Source organism: Emydura macquarii, unplaced genomic scaffold, assembly GCF_026122565.2.
Source record: "Emydura macquarii macquarii isolate MOO-44397 ecotype Brisbane River unplaced genomic scaffold, CSIRO-AGI_Emac_v2 contig_1170, whole genome shotgun sequence".
Taxonomy (NCBI): Eukaryota; Metazoa; Chordata; order Testudines; family Chelidae; genus Emydura; species Emydura macquarii.
In genome coordinates this window covers 1,483,447-1,503,152 of record NW_027131307.1, presented here as the reverse complement: position 1 = coordinate 1,503,152, position 19,706 = coordinate 1,483,447, and the positions used below count along the sequence as shown (strand labels likewise).

Genomic DNA, 19,706 nt, shown 5'->3' with positions numbered 1-19,706 from the left:
TTAGGCACTAAGTCGCATTTAGCACCGTGTTAGTTCTCATCCTCCTCTAAGACTGTATTCCTATACAATATCAGTTTCTCCTGCCCATGGGCAACTGCCTTTCTGTCTCTTTCCAAATCTTCCAGGGTCATTTGAGGAAGCTCTCTCACAGTAGCTTTTCTTCCTTCAGTTAAGAGGCCCTGTGCTTCCTCCTCTTTTGGCTTCTGATAATGTCAATGGAAGAAGCAGGTCTTCCCCATTCAGAGCACCCCGAATGTCACTTATTCCTGCAGGACTTGGTGAAGAATCAGAAAAAAAAATTAGAATGCTGAATTGCTTTATGCTGCACTTTGGAACACTGCATCATTGGCAGCAGGTAAGGCTTCCCTGACCCCATTTCATAGCATGGGTGCCGCAGAATCACAAAAAATAAAATAAAAAAAAGGACACGTTTAAAATGCCGACAACAGGCTCAGGCAAATGCTGAGGAGTCAGAGGACGTTTAGGCTGGAAATTAGAAGATGGTTGCCAGTCATGAGAGGAGTAAGGTTCTGTTTGCCTCCACTACACCTGTTTTTAAACCTGGAGTTTAAACATAAGAATGGCCATAATGGATCAGATCAATGGTCCATCTAGCCCAGTATTCTGTCTTCCAACAATGGCCAGGATCAGATGCTTCAGAGGGAATGAACAGAACAGGGCAATTACCAAGTGATCCATCCAGTTATCCACTCCCAGCTTCTGCCAGTCAAAAGCTGAGACACACCCAGAGCATGGGGTTGTATTCCTGACCAGCTTGGCTCATAGCCACTGATGGACCTATCCTCCATGAACTTATCTAGTTGTTTTTTTTAATCCCAGTTATACTTTTGGACTTCACAACATCCCCTGGCAACAAGTTCCATATGTTGACTGCATTGTGTGAAGTACTTCATTATGTATCTTTTAAACCTGCTGCCTGTTAATTTCACTGGGTGACCCATGGTATTTGGTAAGTCTATGAAGGGGATCTTACTGATTGCCAGCAGTAGCAGGAGACAGGACTCCATTACCCAGGTCATCTCCAGTTCTATGTTCTTATGCTTCACTCCTGCCTGGAGCTTTGAGAGGAAAGAATGGGGATCTGGAACCCTGCCCATTACAGGAAATGGACCTATGAAAATTAAGTGTGTGAGGTGCCATGTGTACAACAAGGGGGCACATGAACTGGTGTCTTTACAGGCCAATCAAGGGAACTGAGCACAGAGTAGGAGAATGGAGAAAGCACACAAGTATCTAATGCTGCTCCATCTTCCAGTGATCAATGGCCACTTACACCGATGAGGGATTTGCTGCTGGATGTTGCTGTGACTTGTAGAGGACAACATGAGTCACAGATTTGGCTTCCCTATGTTTGTCTCTTTACTACAGCAGTAGAGTTAAGTCATCTTTTGTGGGCCATCCACAATGAGCAGCACTCAAACAGAAGGGGATCCCAGGAATATCTTCCCAAATGATAACAGCAGCATCTGGGAATTTAGCTCATGGAAGCAGTAGAAAACTGCAGCCCTGGAAGAGTTTATTGTCTGGTTGCAATTTTGCCAGAGAATTTTCACCTTCCCTGGCCAAAACGTCTTCCCCAAGCATAACATCGGCAACCAAATCCCAATGGTGCCCAGGCTCTGATTTCACATGCCCACTCCTCCTGTGCCATAAATGAGCAAATGAAATCTAGTCCCTTACCTGGGGCAGAGGGGCCCTCCTCTCCCAACAGCTCATCACTGGCCTCCTCAGTCACCTGCACCATCAAATCCAGGACCATCTTCCTCTCCTGCTCAGTCCATACCTGCTTATTTCCAGCTTCCTGGCTGGTATCTGCCTACACAACTGGCTTGCAGGAAAGAATCAAGTCTGGCACTGCAAAGGAGGGTAGCCACATCTGCTTCAACCCTTTTATCTCAGTCCTGCTTGGCACTGCACTCAATTCTCAGCTCAGCAAGCCTCTGCAGGCCGGTGAGTGTGTGACTGGAGAAAAGAGATCCCCCTGCTCTGCTTCTGCAGCCAATTATTTCCTTTACTAGCAGGTTTATTGTTGTGATTAAGTGTGATTAATTAATGTGTGATGGATAGGTTTAAGTAGGATAGCTCCTGATCTCTAGCAGGGCAATCCCATCTACTTTGGGCAGCTAAAGCAAAGTTCTCCCTCCTACAACAATGCCTGTTCCCATGAAGTGCTGTGAAGCTATATTGGGGTTTCAAGGATCTCAAAGATATTATGACCAGGTGCACACTAGTTATCTGTAGCACATATTGCGCTTTACATATAAAGTGACTTCCTGTACATGAAGGTCTTCCTGCGTACTTAGTCCATATGATGGGATGCACAGGGTGCCTGGGGCCCTTGCAAAGAGTGGCCTCTGCAAACATGAAGGCAGTGCATTATGGGACTGAACAGGGAGGAATGGCCAAACCACTGAAGTTGCACTGCACATGTCACTCTGCAGTCTGGGCTGCAGCAGCTGGGCTAGATGTAAGCTGGATCTATTGATTTGGATATCATATAGTGCCTGTCCCAGAAAAGTCCACAACAAAAGGACTTTTTCTCTCAGAGGAGTGTGATTCGGTACATGCAGGACTGTTTAACACTTGGTAATGCCAACACCTGCACAAGCCAAGGACAGCAAGACACAAAGGAACATTCTCCAGTCGCTTACACTAGTTATCCATGGGTGTAACTCCACTGACTTCAGGGGAGATACTCTTGATTTACACCAAAGTGAGAAAAGAGAACCGGACCCAGCAGGCTCCCACAAGTTGTCCCAAAAGCCCAGTGCTGCAATAACCACTGGTTTTGTGCATTTTTGCCTAGCACAGGTTGATTGAGATGGGGGAGCCCGGGGTGGAGGGAGAGAGGAGAGGGAAAAAAAATCAGAAGTAATCTCTACAGGGAAGAACCATTTTCATATCTCGGTCAGTAAGCAAAGACTGAAAAAAGAGTCAGGCCAGCAGAGATGACCAAGTAAAACCCCTGCCTTCCAAGGACCAATAGTGGAATGAAGGGGGGAGGGGATAAGGCCACAAGGATGATTAGCAATAATCTAATATTATGGAAATAAAAGCCACCAACTGCACGAACCATTCCAACCCGACTCCACATTCTCTCCCCTGGTGCTTCCCTTCAGCTCCTAGATTCCCACTTCCATGCCTGTGCAGCCATCCATCATTGTCATCTCCAGTACTCAGCCACCATTCCCAACATGCTCCCACAGTGCCCCACCCCATTCCCCATGGAGGAATGACAGAAGAGCTCACAGGCGCTCCCTCTCCCGAAGGACCCTCTCCATCTCCAGCTGCTGCTCCTCCTTCTCCCCTTGAACCAAATCTTCTTTCAGTTGTAGCTCAGTGTTGCATCGGCGCAGATGCCAGGCCTCCTGTTCAGATACCTCCAGCTGTTGCTGCAGCTCTTCCCTGGCCTTCTCCAAGTTCACACGGTCACTGCAAAGAGGCATGGCCCAGTAAGCAGTACAAGGAGAATCCGGCATGAGCAGGCCCCATCTGCACCAGCCAGGATGGAATGGGCAGTTAGATGTGCTTGCTGCATGTGAAGGGGAATGGACTGGGGAGGCTATTGCTCTCACTCAGTGGGAAGCAGCGCTCAACAGAGGGCCTCTCTACAACCTGGGGATGCAGGATGCACCTGGAGAGCTTAGTTTAGGGATGGCAGAGGTTGGACTGGACACACAGTACTCGAGTAGCTCTCCAGTTCCCTGAGGTAGCCTGGGCATGGGATGGTGGCTAGGAACATGAACCGCTGGTGACAGGGAAAAACTAACCTGCTAGGCAGAGCCAGACTTACTATGGGCCAGGAGAGTTCTTAGCCCAAACATGCTGCTACTGGAGTCCCAAAGCAGCTAACAGATTCCCTATAGAATATGGAGGGAGGGCACAGGGCTGACCTGCTGAGAGCTTCCACCAGGGACTGGTGGTGCTGCCTCTGGCTGGTGAGTGTCTTGCAGTCCTCTTCTAGCTGCTGGAGCCTCTGCCTCAGCATCTTGCATTCCTCTTCCTGCTGCCTTTGCTGATGTTGTAGAGAATGGACAGAGTCCTGGCTGGCTGAAAGCTGCTCCTTTAGGACCTGCAGGGGAAGAGGTGGAATAAGCATGAGCAGGAAGGGGCTGAGAAGATGGGCCCAGGTGGACCAGATAGAAGGTGGCAAACAATTAGGCCTCAGGAAAAAAGCAGCTGAAAAGTGCAGGGAGATCATTCAAATACAAGTCAGCTGGGAGAACCAGGAGAGGAGCAAATCATCAGAGGACAAAAGCTGTGATCCAGTGTGGGAGAGTGCTCAGGTTGGGAGGGGGCATCCCAGAGGGAGTGGGAGCAGAGGAAAGGCAGTCTCAGTGGGGAGAGGAGAATGGCTGGAAGGCATGAATAAGTAAAGAGGGAAAGGCTGGTCGAGACATAGGCATTTGAGAGAGTGGGCTGGTAGTGGGGTGGGGGAAATTGCTACCAGTACCAAAAGAACCCTGCACCAAATCCCTCTCACCTGTACTGCCTGGCATCTCCTTGACAATGCTTCGTGCACCAGAACAAGGGCCCTTTCCATGTCACTGGAGTCCAGCAGGGAGGAGAGGTTGCTGGATTCAGGATGCCTGGTGCTCTCAGCCCATGAGATGCTGACTGCGTTTTCAGCGTCATCTTGCACTGCCTGAAATCCCAGACCAAGCTGTTATTACTTCCCTCCTACCACTCACTCTTATTTACCTATTCCTCCCTCCTCCTCCCCGCCACCCTTCAATCAGAGGGTACAGGCTAACTGACTTAAGAAAATAGTGGAGATGGGTTCTGGTAGCCAGGGCCTCCTGCATTTCAGGTATGGGGGATTCCAGAATAAAGCAGAAGAAGGAAAAAACTATGGGGTAGGAATGGATGTTATGTCTGTAGTCTGTGTTCTAGGCCATCCGGGGGCTTGCTCTAACCAATGCTCAGATTCTTGTAGCCCCCCAGGTACCATTTCTGCCTCCTTTAAGGCTTCTTGACATGATAAGCGTGCTTTAATATAACAGAATCAGGTCTGTAGTGACCAATAGCCATGAAAAGTAGCATTAAAATTCCACAGAAGAGAAAGCAGCAGATGAATTCAGGAGAATATGGTAATAGAAGAGCAACTGACTGTAATTCCTCTTAAACAGTAGCATGAATGGAGCAAGAATTGGTCCAAGAAGCTTCATGAGGGTCTATGCAAAGATCTGAGGTTAAAATTCCTGTTCTGGGAATGGAGAAGGGGAGGCAACCCAAGGGGAACAGTCAGTCAACTAAGGTTTGCAAGGAAAACCAGGGGCAATCAAAAAGAATGAACTAATGTTACTAGCACATGCCAAGAAAACATGGAGAATTTATACAGATGTTTGGGGAAAGAAGAATTACTCATCAGCACATCAGACTGACTGAAAAATACAAGTGAAAAGTCATTTAGACTTAAATGTATTAAATGAATTTCGACAGACCAAACAATGACTCATCTGTCACGTCATGCATGTGGGCCATGCAAGGCAGTAAGGTAGCCCAGTTAAATGCCACAATCAGGAACGGAAGTCCAAGAGAGGCATGTGGGTAGGAGAGTAAGCAAGCCCGAACAGACAGAGGTTCTAAGACTTTGTGAAAGAGCTCTTGGACAGACAGATATGGAGTTCATCAACAAAGGGCTCTGGAAGTACCTGGAAAAGGGTGGTGTGTCAGAGGGCAGCTGGTCCCTGTGAGCAGACCAGGCCCAGTGTGAGAACAGATGGGCTAATAAAAAGAGGAAGGGCTACACCTGGGGCTATAAAGACCTGTCAGAAGGCAGGATGGGGAGGAGTGATTGGGGCAGGCTGTGAATGGTGAGAGGCTCTCCTAGAAGATTGGAATTAAATTCTGTGGTGGGTCTCTGGAGCAAGGGGCCATGTTCCCAGGAAGGTAGCTGAGCTGGCTGGGACTGGGCATTTGCAAGTAGCAGGATTGTCAGAGTGGGGGTCCTGAACCCCTAGGACAAAGGGTGAGCAAAGGGACTGGTTGTGTTTATTTATTTCCTTATGTTTGTACAATAAATCTTAAAGGAGACAAGGCATGGCAGTATGTGCTTGGAAGCTGGGGAGAAGCCTTGCCATGTCACATGGTGTTAAACTAATGAGTTAGAAATAGTCAAACTGCTGACAGAGGGACAGAAGAGGCCATTACCAAAGGGAACACAGAAGGGTTGGGACATGGACTTGTTTCAGGGCCCACTTCCAGGGCTTCTGAAAGCAGCAGAAAGGAAGCTCTCCTTTACTCCATGAATCCTGGAAGGGACTTCTCAGATGTTTGTGGGAGGGCTGTGGCCCAGAATGAGAGTCAGTTATGCAGTGCTGTACAGGGAGAGAAAAATAACGGCCCTTCTGACCCCTGCAGCAATAAGGAAAGGCCCTGAAGTAGGAGATTTGATTACTCTTATATTGGGATTTCTAACCAGAATTATTGGTAATAAAAAGCATAACTACAACCACCGTATTTGATCTAGTAACCTTCAGTACATTTCCCAGGCAAACTTTGTTGTGTGAAGCACCATTTCCTTTCATTTATTCTATATTCATTGCACCTTAAACTCAGCAAAGGACCCGCCCTTGTTCTTCTATCATGGGACAATGAAAACCTCCATAGTCTGGATAACAGTTCTTTAGCTATTTTCTTTTGGCAATCTCAAATGGCTTTACGAAGGCAGGCAAGTGTTAATGCCACTTTACAGATGGGAGATGAAAGCCATAGTTTTCAAATCAGGGTGCCTCAATAAAGATAACCTAATTTTTCATTTAAATCATTTGAGAGAGGACATGCTTAGCATCTCTGAAAAGCCTGCCACTTACATTTAGGAGACTCGGTATGAATTTGGGAACTTTAGGCACCCAATTCTGAAAATTCTGACCAAAATAACTTGCCCAAAGTCACAGAGTAAAGCAGGACTAGAACCCCTATCTTCCGAGTTGCAGTCTAGTGCCCTAGCCACTGGACATTCAGTCAGTTCCCTTCCTATGCTTGTTCATCCGCTCTAAATAATGCCAGTTTTTACAGTCAATTATTCATGAATTTAAGGCCAGATGTGACCACTATGATCTACTCTGACCTCCTGCATACATGAGCCAGAGCATTTCATCCAGTGATTCCTGCATCAGACCCATAACTTAGGCTGGGTTGATTTAGCTGAGGTTAGTCCTGCTTAGAGCAACGGTTAGACTAGATACCCCCTGATGTCCCTTCCAACTCTAATCTTCTATGATTCTATGACTTCTGGTTATGCTAGAGCTGATCTTTTATAAAAACATCTAATCTTGAATTAATTATTTCAGGTGATGAAGAATCTATAACATGCCTGAGTAATTACAACAGAGCAGCAGCTGCACTATAGGAACATTTGAGACTCACTGTTTAGCAGACTAATTTTCCACAGTCTAAATTCCACATACTGACTCAAATGGTCCAGACATTTGCTGTGCTTTATAGGTCGGGTTAGTGGACCAAATCTGGGGTCATTTGAGCAACACGTTCCTAAGAAAAAGCCCCTCTAAAAATCATGAGATATCAAAATCCTCTTTTTATTCCTGCCCACCACACACAGGTCTCACACTATGACCAAACTGATATCACTTGGTCAGGATTGATCTCAGCTAGCACACAGCCCCTGCTGCCCCATTGGGGCAGCAACATTGAAAGAGTTCAAGTGAAGTTGGGAACTCCAATATGGGTTAACCATAACTGATATGTTAAAGAGAATAAAATGTGCATAAGTAGTAATGTCAGGGCTATGTTGCCAAGTCAGTTTAACTGGGTGGCCCAAAGTGATATGATGCGGTCACTGAACTTAAGCAGCACCCATGTACAGTAAGCTGAAGTCCAACCATTGGCAGTTTCAAAGGATGTGTGTTGTGTACACTGTTGGCTTTCTGCCTGCATTCTGCAGGGATTTCTTTTGGAAGTTTTTCCCTGACACCAAAGTTTCTGATGTAAGTGCTGATGTTTCTATATTCTAAAATCTGAATCTGATCTGGATTTTGATATAGAAGTACTGTCAGGGAAGTTTGCATTATTTAGAGGGAAGACGAAAGACTCTACTAAGCAATTTGGGTATTGTAATCATGGTCCTTATTAGTTTTCTGAATCATGGGACTTAGTATGATCAAAGAAATCTAAGTCACTAGAAGGTAGTGATAGGATACAGAAGGACCTAAACAAACGGGAGGATTGGGCCAAAAGAAATCTGGTGAGGTTCAACACGGACAAGGGCAGAGTCCTGCACTTAGGACGGAAGAATCCCATGCACAGCTACAGACTGGGGACTGACGAGCTAGGCAACAGTTCTGCAGAAAAGGACCTGGGGGTAACAGTGGATAAAAGCTGGATATGAGTCAGCAGTGTGCCCTGGTTGCCAAGAAGGCTAATAGCATATTGGGCTGCATTAATAGGAGCATTGCCAGCAGATCATGGGAAGTGATCATTCCCCTCTATTCGGCTTTGGTGAGGCTGCATTTGGAGTATTGTGTCCAGTTTTGGGCCCCCCACTACAACAAGGATGTGGACAAGTTAGAGAGAGTACAGCGGAGGGCAACAAAAATTATTAGGGGGCTGAAGCACAAGACTTATGAGGAGAGGCTGAAGGAACTAGGCTTGTTTAGTCTACAGAAGAGAAGAGTGAGGGGGGATTTGATAGCAGCCTTTAACTACCTGAAAGGGGGTTCCAGGGAGGATGGAACTAGGCTATTCTCAGTGGTGGCAGATGACAGAACAAGGAGCAATTGTCTCAAGTTGCAGTTGGGGAGGTCTAGGTTGGACATTAGGAAAAAGTTTTTCACTAGGAGGGTGGTGAAGCACTGGAATGGGTTACCTAGGGAGGTGGTGGAATCTCCATCTTTAGAGGTTTTTAAGCTGCGGCTTGACAAAACCCTCCCTGGGATTATTTAGCTGAGGTTAGTCCTGCTCTGAGCAGGGGGTTGGACTAGATGATCTCCTGAGGTCCCTTCCAACTCTGATTCTGTGATTTGGTAGGAGGAGTTTGTGACACAAATCCCTTCTAAAGTTAATTGGTCATAACTTAACTTTTTTGGTGTAGAGTGCAGGAAAACCTAAAGCTCTGACTTTCATAAAATTCATATTTGGGCAGTCCATCTTATTAGCTATTAGACAGTACAACTACAAATTTAGAAACATTTCAAAAGTTTTTGTATTCCAAAAGCTTTAGCGTCTCTACTTATAAATACTAAAAATCCTCTAAAAATCTTGAGTGATGCACACTGAGCAGCACACTCTTAGTTTAAAGGAAACAAGTGCTTTCCCTAGAGTGTAAGCACAATGAGTTCTTTGGACTCACTCTCACTGCATGGCAAAGCTATACAGCGCTGGCACCAAGGTCAGGTGCTGAGCAGAGACATGCTCGGTACAGGCCATAGACATATAGTGCTGAGAACAAGGTGGTGAGTTTGAAATGGACATGGTTGGTGCACATCATGAACACTAACACCGGCGGGGGGCGGGGTGGGCATGAGAACATCCACTGAGATGAATGAAGCAGTTCACACCTCTCTGAACTATTGTTTCAGGCTGTATTCATCTCCAAGGGGTGTTCTCATCCTGTAGGAAATATCTCATTGAGATTAATGGGGTATGTCACACCTCTGTGAGCTTCCTGTGGTGCATGAGTGTGTAGAGACCCAGCCCCACAGACTATGCACAGATCTGAAGTAAGGATTCTGGATTTCTACTCACTTTACCCGCCCCTTCTTGTCTCTACCTGGTACATGTATTTCCTCAGACCCCACTACCTTCTCTCCTCTCCATGGCTCCTCCAAGCTTACCAGGGACATGTGATGACAAGCAGGGGGGTGAAGCTGGTGGGGGTTGGGGACCTTGGGGCAATGGTCAGAGGACTAGAGGATCTGGAAGGAATGTTGGAGCAGTTGGAGCAGTGCTGAAAGGTGTAAGGGACCATCCAACACTGGTTTTGAAAACCTAGTTTAACGACTAGCACTTTGAGAAGAGAGGACAGGGCTGGGCTGAGCAGGCAAAGGGAGATGAAATAATGCAGGAGCAGTTAAGGCACTAACACACAGCCAGTGCATTTTGTGGCTAGGGCAATTGTTGTTTCACTACCTCTGGCTCCTTGACATGGGGATGCTGAGTGTGTTTTCTTTTTAAACTAAGGAAATTAACTGTCCAAAATCATTAACTAAGAGTTAAGGTTGCCCTTGCACCCTTTGAAAATATGAAGAGAAACTAAACTTAAACATCTGAAAACCAGGAAATACCAAGTTAAGAATACACACCAATCCCGCAACACATTACGTGAGTGGGGCATAGTATCCAGTCAGAAGCAACAGGTTTTGGGCCCCTACTGGATGCAGCATGCTAGACTTAATGGACTGCTCCTGTGTGAAAATTACTAGTTTTCTTTTATTCCTTAACCCAGGAAGTGATTAAGGTGGAAGACTGAGCAAGTGTTTCATCAAACCCAGGATAAAGATTTAAAAAAAAATACTGATAATGTTCCAAAAAACATGGCTTGATCCCTAAATTCCTGCTCAGGCAAAGCTCCCAGTGACTTCAATATGTTGGCCTAAGCAAAGTCAACAGGATCTGGCCCACAGAGAGGGGCAAATTACAGACAAGTGAGATGTGCAAGGAAGTTACATGTCCAGGGCTCCTCCCAGATTTCTGGCCTTTGGATATGTACATATATATCATGCACTTTTCTAAGCCTTCCACAGATATTTCTGTAGAAGAATAGTGATACTGCCAGAACATTTTATGTACCTGAATTATATCTTTTATCACCTGTTGAAGAGAAAGGGTCTCTTCTTCGGCATTCTTGGTCAGTGAAGCTTTATATTCTACCTCCAACCGACTGGCCTCCTAGAAACAGCATAAAGAAAGGATGAGCTGGAGCATTCCCATCTCTCCTTGCCACTATGCCTCAACTCTGAACTGAAGGGCCAGCTCTAGAGCCCATTCAATCCTTCTCTTCTCTGCTGAAACTAACAAGGTCACTTGATAACTCTGAATGACACAGGCCAACAACTCATTCTGACAGCCTTTGGTCACTGGTGATCTAGCTGGATTACAAGTGCCTGAAGTGAAATGTTCTGTTACAAGCCCTCAGATGCTGGATCCGATGTACACGCAGTTCCCCTGCCATTGCCCAGCCTTCAGCTGGCATCAGAATTGCCGCCACTAAAACAAACACTTAGGTCAAGTGCCATATATGTTGCCCTATATAGAGGTAGCCACAGCTCTTTGTGGTGAGGCTCGGAGAAAAAAATCTCAAATCCAGAGTCATTAGGTTGCCTTCCCATGGATTTCTCACACACCAGAATCTCCATCGTGTCAGTAAGTGTCTTCACCGTCTTCTCTTTCTCCTCGTTCTGCTTCTGGGACTGCGCCAGCAAGGCTGATAGCTCCATCACCCTGAGAAGAGAAAGTCTGTGCAGCATTCCAAAAGCTTAGTACCCCATCAGCTGCATAGGAACTATGGCTGAAAGTCTGTGCAGCACCTTCATGAGGTACACCACAGAAGACTCAGTCCCGAGGGAGGGGACAGAAGTGGCTTTAAGCCACCTTTGAGCCTCCAGGATTCTGAGCTGCTCTGTGGGGTGGTATGGTAAGTTACAGCAGCCCCTTAAGGGTTGCCTACAGTCGGTGTCTCAGCCCAGAAACCCTGTAACATTGAGCACTGTGAAGATGCCCCCAACATGCTCCCCTAAAATCCTGCAACATTGAGCACCGTGTAGATGCCCCCCAACATGCTCCCCTGTACCTGAACTTGCAAGGGGGCAGTACAAGTGGCAGCCCCATGCAGTGTCTGCACTGCGGTGAATTCTCTCTCCAGCCCCGTGCAGCATTGGTCTGGTTACCATAGCATGGCACTGGGGTGGGGGACAGAATCGGTCCCTTTATACTGCTCAGCATTTCTCTCCAACTACATAAATTAATTGTAAGCACAGCTCTGCCTTCCACTCTCCAAGAAACCCCACCCACCCACCCACCCACCCATTACTTCTAGTTTCATCTCACTCAGAGAGCCCCTTTTCTTTACTTTCACAGTCCTCTCTGCCTATTTTTTTTTTTAAAGCCAACAGTAGATGCCATTTCAAAAAACAAGCCCGGTACGAAGTGGCTGTGCTTTGAAGGAGAATACAGATTGTCTCACCATTTACACAGAGGCCTTTGGAGAAACATTCTCCAAAGGTTTGTGGGGTTTTTAAGACGGATTTACCTGCCCTGAAGTTCCTCTTTCTCTATATCCCCTTTGATCCGCAAGCACATCACTTCTTGGGTTTTCTGGTATACTTCCTTCTCCATCTCTTGAGCCCTGGCACAAAGCTGTTGTGTCTGGTCCCTCAGGACAGATCTTCCCAAGCTGTTCGACTCCCAGTGCTGTGTACCAGAACTTAGACGAAAGCAGCTGACAAGTATTGATCCAGAAAGTTTCATCTGGTCTGCCTTCAGTGCTGATAAATCCCTGAAGCAGAATAAAATAGATCCTCAAGAATACTTTCATCTGCAAATTCACCTTTTAAACACATCACAGCATGACAATTACAACCCATTGGAGAGGATAAGTATTCACATTTTCCAAAGATGTTCAGCCAGCTCGGACACTTAAAGGATCAGTGATTGGGTTTGTAATCTACTAAGGAAGAAAAGGGATGCTTCAGTGGTTAGAATGCTAGCCTAGGACTAGGGAGACCCAGCTTTAATTCCCATTCATGCCACAGATGTCCTGTGTCTCAATTCTCCATCCGCAAAATGAGGATAATAGCACTTCTCTATTTCACAGGAGTGTTGTAAAGAAAAATACATTAAAATTGTGAGACACTCAGGCTATGTCTACACTGATGGCAGCAAAGTCGCCGCCGTCAGATCGACTTATCTGGATCGACTGAGCGGTCAGTGAAGACCTGCTCAGTCGATCCAGAATTCGATGTTATTAATACACCCCTGCAAGTGGCGCAGTGCAGTGAAGATGGCATGCAGAAAAGAAGCTCAGAAGTCGACGGGAGTTACGCAAGTTCTTTGAGTAACTCCCATCGACTGCCGCCGAATCACGGACATAAGTGTAGACCAAGCCTCAGACAGGGCCAGATAAGTATCTATGATTTTGCCCTACAATTTACTTACGCACAATCCCCACTCCTCAAAAAACCTGAATGAAAAAGTCTTGCATTATTATACTATTAAAGGTAATCTCCTACACTAAAAATCAGGAAATTCCAAAAGCTAATTATCCTCCTGAAGAGTTGACTCTGCTTTGTTATGGATACATAATGTTTTTCTATGGCTGTTTCCTTCATTAAAGCATTACATGTGTGCAACATGCCAAAGAGCCACAGGAGAAACCTGAACTTTTGGAATTTTCTGGTTGAGTGCTTGATTTAGCAATTTTAATTTTTACACTTATACCAAGGGGACTCTCCCCAGTCTAGCTTCCCTGTCTTGTAAAGAAAAGGTTGGAACTCTCAGGTTTCTGAGTTCATAATTTCCACAGGCTTGACCAATGGCTTGTTCCTCAAATTCCAGCTACAAAAGCGTTGGAAGTTCCTTAGTTAGGAAACACGGCAGGAAATGTATAGGGGTATAGGTCCATGAATTGTCACAACAACGTGTTATATTAAATTGTTTTAGAAAAATACCAGAAGGCTAAATTAATTCAGACAACCAGGGTTTACTAATAACACGCAAGGACTGTATTAAGATCATGCTTGGTGAACAAGAGTAGTATATAGGACCAGAAATCAATGGAGCAAAATTGGTGCTTCAGAAATTAGGCCTAACAGAAACAAAATAATGAGAGAATGGGTTATTCTACCCATCACTCCTTTTTGGGGCCCATAAAGAGAGACCTGAGGGGAAAAATTAATGGACATCGGCTGATTGGGAGATGGGTGAACTGGAAGGAGTGACCTTTACCATCAGGTCTGCCACTGCCACCATTGCCTTCACTGTGCTGACTGCAGAGATGTCCTGACCAGACTGGACCAGAGACAGACCCAGATGACATCACCATCTCCACCAGCTTTGGCTAAACCACAAATACTACCTAGGAGGGGAGACTTTCATCCCTTCTGTCATCAGCCTTTCCCTCATGTGTCCTATTCCTTTCCCATCTTAGTTCTCTTCTGCCTTCTGTTTAATAAGAGACTGGCTTAGCAAGCCAAGACTGTATATTTTGCACTACTACTCTAAGTCTGCACCCAAGGAGGTGGCTAACAGCAATGCCTGAAATAGTCTGATGCTTGTAAAAGTTTACCAGGTCTCTGAGTGGCTGATCAGAGCAAATGCTTTTGCTAGTGTTTCTCTAACAATGAGAGTCACCCACAAAAAAATAGAAGCTGTTCTTTCCTTTCCCCATTCGTTTGTGTTTGTTTGATTTCTAGGAAGCAGGATCCGACTAACAACAACTTTGGAGGCACCTCTGTAAGGTTTTTTTGGGGGGTAGAGGGAGGGACGCTCCCCCTAATTTGTAGGAAACATAATTTAAGTACAGCAGACAATTAAGAAGGTGACCAAAATATTTTTGAAAAGAAAATAAGTTTCACATGCAGATGCTTGGTGGGGAGAGGGGATTAGGGGCAAAGTTATGGGGGATTATAGTGAGAGAAGGGTGTGGGGCTAAGGTGCGGGGACAGAGGTTCAGTTCAGGGAAAGAGGTGGGAGTGACACTGGAAAGGGAGGCAAGGGGTGGGTAAGCAAGGGAGAATAGGAGCAGGTGTCCCCCATCAGCCCCATATTTTCTTCTTCCATGTGTGTGCGAGGACCAGGACAGGCCCTATCCCTCTAGGGGCTCTGAGTCCCCTTCTTTGTCCTCCATTATGTGATCTGGGATTGGGGTCCTGCCCATCTAGGCACTGTCTGAGCACACCTATCTAGAATACACAGAGGAAAAACTGCATGATCATGGGGGATTTCAATTTGAGCGACATATGCTGGAGGTCTCATACTGCCAGTAGTAAAACAGTCTTGGAACTTCTCAACATTATAGATGTCATTTTCCTAACTCAAAAAGTATCACAACCAACACAAGGGAATTCTTTATTAGACCTTGTTCGAACAGCTAAAGAGGAACTGATCACAGAACTAAAATATTAATGATTAATGAAGGTTGTGCTGATTAACAAACCAATCTGGTTTGGGGGAAAGCGAAGGCAGCTATAAATTTTTTTCTGAAAAAGAATATATCAAATTAAAGAAAGGATAACTTGATAAGTAATGAATATAAATGAATAAAAACTGATAAGGAAAACAAAGGGACACACGGAGAAATCCGTGGCAAGCACAGTTAAGGACAATAAGGAGTTTTAAAAATATATTAGGAACAAAAAGAATCCTGACAATGGTATTTGTCCATTACTAGATGGAAATGGTAGAATTAGCAACAACAAAGCATAAAAGGCAGAAGGTTCATTAAACAATTCTGGGAGGGGCAAGGGGGGGAAGAAACAGATGATGAAGTCTCATCACATGGTGATGATAACACTCTTTCCATTCCACTGGTATGTCTGGAGAATGTTAAACATAAGCTACTAAACTTAGACATTTTTAAATCAGCAGGTGCATAGAACTTGCATCCAAGAGTTTTAAAAGAGCTGGCTGAGGAGCTTGCTGGACCATTAATGTTGATTTCCAGTAAGCCTGAGAGCACTGGGGAAGTTCCAGAAGAAAGCTAATGATGTGCTAATGATGTGCTAGTAATTATAGGCCTGTCAGCCTGACACAGATCCTGGGCAAGATAATGGAGCTGCTGCTAACAGGACTCAATTGATAAAGAATTAAAGTAGGGTCATGTAATTACTGCAAATCAACGTGTTTATGGAAAAAAAATCGATCCTGTCAAACTAACTTTATATTCTTTTTTGTACAATGAGATTACAAGTTTGGTTGATAAAGGTAATGGTGTTGATGTAATATGCTTAGACCTTCCTCAGGCATTTGACTTGGTACCACATGAAATTTTTATTAAAAAACTAGAATGACATAAAATTAAGATACCAGGAATCTCACCAGATCATGCTAGAAACCATAAATAACTACCAAAAAGCCAGATGACAGCCATCCAACAATTAAATGCAAAGTGGAACCAACTGCAACAACTCCACAACCACAGAACACCATCTCTGGGAGAAACCACGGCACTAGGACCCACCACATGGACATTACACACTATCACAGAATCATTTTAACAAGGCGATCCCCAAGCAGAGCCAAACTATCTGTACTCGCCAAAGGACAGAACTTCTGCCCCACTACAGAATCTGATACCATACTAACATGCAGAAAACTAGAAGAATTCTTTCACAGCAATGACAACACCATCCAGAACTACCATGTTCACACCAACACTCATAAGAAAAAAAAAAATCATCTGACTGGACATCCCACAGCAGACAAAACCACATATTTGATCATTACATTGATTGTATCACGAAAACAACTGAGTGTGAAATCCTTAAACTTCACAGCCATCACAATCTCTCTGCAGCCGAGAGAACAGCTACACAGTTCCTGAAATCCAACCACCAGAGAGCTATCAAACCAGCAGACAAAGAGGGTGCTATTGTAATCCTTAACCATGACAACTACACTGACAAGCACAAAAGACAACTCTTCGATGCCACCTAACTCAAAGAAGACCCCAGACACCATAATTCACCCAGGAATGTAAGGATGTCATCAAATCCTTCCCTAAACGCCAAAAGAAATTCTACAACTTCATCCCACACGAATCCACCCCAAAGACCTTCTACATTCTTCCCAATATACACAAACAAGAGAACCCAGGAAGACCCATCATATCTGACCATGGCACTCTTACTGAAGGAATATCAGGACTCGTCAGAAAGCACCCTCAAATCACTCAGCACACAGATGGCCAGCTTCCCACAGGACACAACTGACTTCTGCCAGAAACTCTGCAACATTAAGAACATAAGAATGGCCATAATGAGTCAGACCAATAGAGCATCTAGCCTGGTATCCTGTCTTCCAACAGTGACTAATGCCAGATGCTTCAGAGGGAATGAACAAAACAGGTTAATTATCGAGTCATCCACTCCCAGCTTCTGGAACTCAGAGGTTTAATGACACTCAGAACATGTGGTTACATTCCTGACTATCTTGTTTTAAACCTGCTGCCTATTAATTTAATTGGGTGACCCCTGGTTCTTGTCACACAATGGGGTAAATAACACTTCCTTATTCACTTTCCCCACACCAGTCATGATTTTATAGATCTCCATCCTATCCCCACAATTGTCACTTTTCTAAGATGAACAGTGCCAGTTTTCTTAATCTCTCCTCATATGGAAGCTGTTCCATACCCCTCATCATTTTTCTTGCCCTTTTCTGCATCTTTTCCAATTCTAATATACCTAACTTAAGATGGGGCAAACAGAACTCTATGCAGTATTCAAGGTGTGGATGTACCATGAATTTATACTGTGGCATTATAATATTTTCTGTCTATTCGTTTCCTAATGATTCTTAACAGTCTGATATATTTTTTGACTGCTGCTACATATTGAACAGATGTTTTCAGACAGCTATCCACAATGACTAAGATCTCTTTCCTGAGTGGTAACAGATCATTTAGACTCCGTTATTTTGTACGTATAGTCAGGATTATGTTTTCCAGTGTGCAATACTTTGCACGCAACATTGAATTTCATCTGCCATTTTTTTGCCCAGTCACCCAGTTAGTGAGCTCCCTTTGTAACTCTTCACAGTCAGCTTTGTACTTAATTATTTTGAATAACTATCATCTGCAAATTTTGCCACCTCACTGTTCACCCCTTTTTCAGATCATCAGACTATAATGGGTTTAAAAAAAAAAAACTAGGTAAGTTTATGGAGGATAGGTCCATTAATGGCTATTAGCCAGATGGGCATGGACTGCAGTTTTCCAGAAGCTGGGAATGGGTGATGGGATGGATCACTTGATGAGAACCTATTCTGTTCATTTCCTCTGAAGCACCTACCATTGGCCATTCTCAGAAGACAGGATACTGGGCTAGATGAACCATCAGTCTAACCCAGTATGGCCGTTCTTATGTTTTGTGATGAATCGCACAGGTCCCAGTACAGATCCTTGAGGGATCCCACTATTTCTCTCTCTCTCTCCATTGTGAAAACTGACCATTTCTTCCTACCTATTGTTTTCTATCTTTTTACCAGTTACTTATCCATAAGAGGACATTCCCTCTTATCCCATGACTGCTTACTTTGCTTAAGAGACTTTGGTGTGGGACCTTGTCAAAGGCTTTCTGAAAGTCCACGTACACTCTATCCACTGAACCACCCTTGTCCACATGCTTGTTGACGCCTTCAAAGAATTTTAGTAGACTGCTGAGTTAAGATTTCCCTTTACAAAAGCCATGTTGACCTGTCCTCAACAAACTGTTCATTTAAGTGTCTGATAATTCTGTTCTTTATACTAGTTTCAACCAATTTGCCAGATACTGAAGTTAGGCTTAGTGGCCTGTAATTGCCAGGATTGCCTCTAGAGCTTTTTGTAAAAATTGATGTTATATTAGCCATCCTCCACTCATCTGGCACAGAGGCTGCTTTAAGTGATAGGACACCACAGTTAGTAGTTCTGCAGTTTCATATTTGAGTTCCTTTGGATCTGTTGAGTGAATACCATCTGGTTCTGGTGATTTATTAGTGTTTATCAGTTCATTCAAATACCTCCTCTACTGACACCTCAGTCTGGTACAGCTCCTCAGGTCTGTCACCTAAAAAGAATGGCTCATGTGTAGAAATCTCTCTCTCATCCTCTGCAGTAAAAATGTACGCAAACCATTCATTTCACTTCTTTGCGATGCCCATGTCTTTGTCATGCTCCTTTAGCACCTGGATTGTCCAGTGGCCCCACTGATAGTTTGGCCAGGCTTCCTGCTTCTGATGTACTTATTAAAATTTTTGCTGTTAGTTTTTGGGTCTTTTGCTGATTGCTCTTCAAATTCCTTTTTGACCTGCCTAATTATATTTTTTCACTTGACTTGCCAGAGTTTATGCTCCTTTATATTTTCCTCAGTCTGATTTGACTTCCAATTTTTAAAAGGATGACTTTTTGCCCACCTCTGACTGTCCTTTTACTGATTTTTTTGATGTGGGATACACATTTAGTTTGAGCCTCTATTATGGTGTTTTTAAATAGTTGCCATGCAACTTGCAAGCATTTCACTTGTGATTATTCTTTTTAATATCCGTTTAACTAGCTCTCTCATTTGCATGCAGTTCCCCTTTTTGAAGTTAAATGCCACTGTGGTGTTCTTCTGTGGTATTTCCCCCCCAAGGGGTTAAATTTAATACATTATGGTTGCTATTATGAAGCGGTTCAGCTATATTCACTTCTTGGACCAGATCCTGTGCTCCACTTAGGACTAAATCAAGATTTGCCTCTCCCCTTGTGGGTTCCAGGACTAGCTGCTCCAAGAAGCAGTCATTTATGATGTCCAGAAGTTTTCTCTCTGCATCCCATCCTGAGGTGATATGTACCTAGTCAATATGGGAATAATTAAAATCCCTCATTACTACTGGATGTTCTGTTTCTGTAGCTTCTTTAATCTCCCTGAGCATTTCACATTCACCGTCACCATCCTGGTCAGGTGGTTGGTAGTATATACATACTGTTATACTCTTATTATTCACATATGGAATGTCTACCCATAGAGATTCTTTGAGAGAGTTGTATT

At 44.4% G+C, this 19,706-nt stretch overlaps 1 protein-coding gene across 4 annotated transcripts in view; it reads right to left on the bottom strand.

The window, feature by feature from the left end:
• The window catches only part of CEP250 (centrosomal protein 250), a 133,091-nt gene that overhangs the window by 92,544 nt on the left and 20,841 nt on the right, over positions 1–19,706 (bottom strand). For 3 of the 4 annotated variants that reach the window (XM_067546872.1, XM_067546874.1, XM_067546873.1), the window contains exons 7-12: positions 12,230–12,475; positions 11,325–11,421; positions 10,771–10,869; positions 4,505–4,666; positions 3,915–4,093; positions 3,271–3,453 (exon numbers count right to left, since the gene is read on the bottom strand). In XM_067546872.1, the coding sequence (XP_067402973.1) occupies positions 3,271–3,453; positions 3,915–4,093; positions 4,505–4,666; positions 10,771–10,869; positions 11,325–11,421; positions 12,230–12,475 (966 nt within the window). The remainder of the gene's footprint in view (positions 1–3,270; positions 3,454–3,914; positions 4,094–4,504; positions 4,667–10,770; positions 10,870–11,324; positions 11,422–12,229; positions 12,476–19,706) is intronic. The other variant, XM_067546876.1, reaches the window with a different exon arrangement.